This window comes from Gekko japonicus, unplaced genomic scaffold, assembly GCF_001447785.1.
Source record: "Gekko japonicus isolate JY-2015 unplaced genomic scaffold, Gekko_japonicus_V1.1 scaffold3508, whole genome shotgun sequence".
Lineage (NCBI taxonomy): Eukaryota > Metazoa > Chordata > Lepidosauria > Squamata > Gekkonidae > Gekko > Gekko japonicus.
The window spans coordinates 1-1784 of record NW_015165343.1 but is presented as its reverse complement, the minus strand read 5'-3'; the positions used below and the strand labels follow the sequence as shown (position 1 = coordinate 1784).

The 1784-nt window shown below is 47.9% G+C and overlaps 1 protein-coding gene across 1 annotated transcript in view; it reads right to left on the bottom strand.

The window, feature by feature from the left end:
- CC2D1A (coiled-coil and C2 domain containing 1A) overlaps nt 1-1116 on the bottom strand; it is a 68069-nt gene extending 66953 nt beyond the window's left edge. The window contains exon 1 of the mRNA XM_015410567.1: nt 1053-1116. Coding sequence (XP_015266053.1) covers nt 1053-1106 — 54 coding nt within the window. The 5' untranslated portion in view covers nt 1107-1116. The remainder of the gene's footprint in view (nt 1-1052) is intronic.
- Nucleotides 1117-1784: the final 668 nt, after the last annotated feature.

The following is a 1784-nucleotide window of genomic DNA, read 5'->3' as shown; positions in this document are numbered from 1 at the left end:
TGCCATGAACCAATTACAGGTACTCTGTGAACTGGAATATAGGCTCTGATTTCTTACAGACAATTACAAATACCAGCAGACTACAAAAGTTGACTGAAATTTAAAAAAAGAAATTTAGAGTCCAGTTGGGCACCTTTAAGACCGACAAAGTCTTATTCAAGGGATGAGCTTTTGTGTGCAAGGCACACTTTTTCAAATACATTGGAACGGTAGGTAAGGTTCAAACGTATAGACGGGGACTTAACACGTAATGTATTCATTTTCATCAAGTTACATGTTAATTTGCTGTAAAGCCCCTGTCTAGAAGTCTGAGCTTTTCCTTCCTTCCAATATATTTGAAAAAGCGTACACAAAAGCTCATACCCTGAATAAAACTGTGTTGGTCTTAAAGGTGCCTGACTGGACTCTAAATCTGTTCTACTGCTTCACACCAATACGGCTGCCCACATGAAATTTTTAACAATGTAAAGATAACAGAGGCATTTACTCAGCTACAGTTAGGATTATACCAGTTCTTTTTACAGCTACAGGGATGGAAGATGTTACAAGCTGCAAGTGTAAGTTACAAGCTGTGATGGAAGATGTTACAAGCTGCAGGTGTAAGCCAAGCAAGAAAGAAGAAGAGGAAGACATTGGATTTATACCCTGGCCTTCACTACCACCCGAAGGCGTCTCAGAGCGGCTCACAAACTTCTTTCCCTTCCCCTCCCCACAACAGACTCCCTTTGAAGTCGGTGGGGCTGAGAGAGCTTTGACAGAAACCTTTTCAAGAACAGCTCTTATCAGAACTACGGCTTCCCCAAGGTCATCCAAGCAGGTGCAAGTGGAGGAGTGGGGAAATCAAACCCGGTTCTCCCAGATTAAAGTCGGCGCACTTCACCACTACGCGAAAGAGGATCCATTCCACACATCACAGAGTTTCACAAGACAGAGCCGCCGCTGCCTGTACAGCATTTCCCAATGCAACACGTACAAGCCCTTGAACAAAGCCCTTGAAAGGAAGTCTGTTTAGAGACACGACAAGAGGGCAGGAACCCTGTCAGAGGACTCACCTGCCGAGGTGGGGCGACGCCTTTGCCTCCCAGCGGCTTCCTGTTCCTGTTCATGGCGCTTCTCTCTGCTCCCCGGCAGAACGAAAACAGGGTTAGAGGAGCAGGCCAGATGGAGCTGGGTGTTTTAATGGGATCAGGCAGCCCTTGTCCCAGTTATCTGCATTATCTCCCTCCGCTGGCTGTAGCCCAGCCCCCACCGTCTTTGCACAGGAGGAGGAGGAGGAGACAGCTCAGAGAATACCGAGCCAATTGAAAGCCAGGTCTAAGGTTCTTAGATTACCCCTCTTTTCCCTTGCCTTCCACTGCCATACAGCCCCATGCAAGCTTCCTCAGAGGCTAGATGGAATTGCAAATCTTAGCAGGCCTATTAGGGCAGGTGTGGCCAAACTGTGGCTCGGAAACCACACGTGGCTCTTTCACACCTATTGTGTGGCTCCCAGCAGGGCAGCTGGGGAAGTGAAAGGAAGGCATGTTTCCCCGATGGGTCTTCCCCTCCCTGGGTAGGCTTGAGAGGGGTGGGGGAAGCAGAGAAAGAAAGCAAGTTTAACTTTAAATGTGTTCTTAAAGACACCCACCCCCCGCCAGCCGGCTTGGGGAAGGCATTTGTCTCTTTAAATCCCTTCTCCGAGGTGCTCAGAGGCAGATGCATTTAAAGTTAAAGTTGCTTTCTTTCCACCTCTCTCTCTTCCTCCACCACCATCTATTTGCTTTCTTTCCACCTGCCTTCTTTCT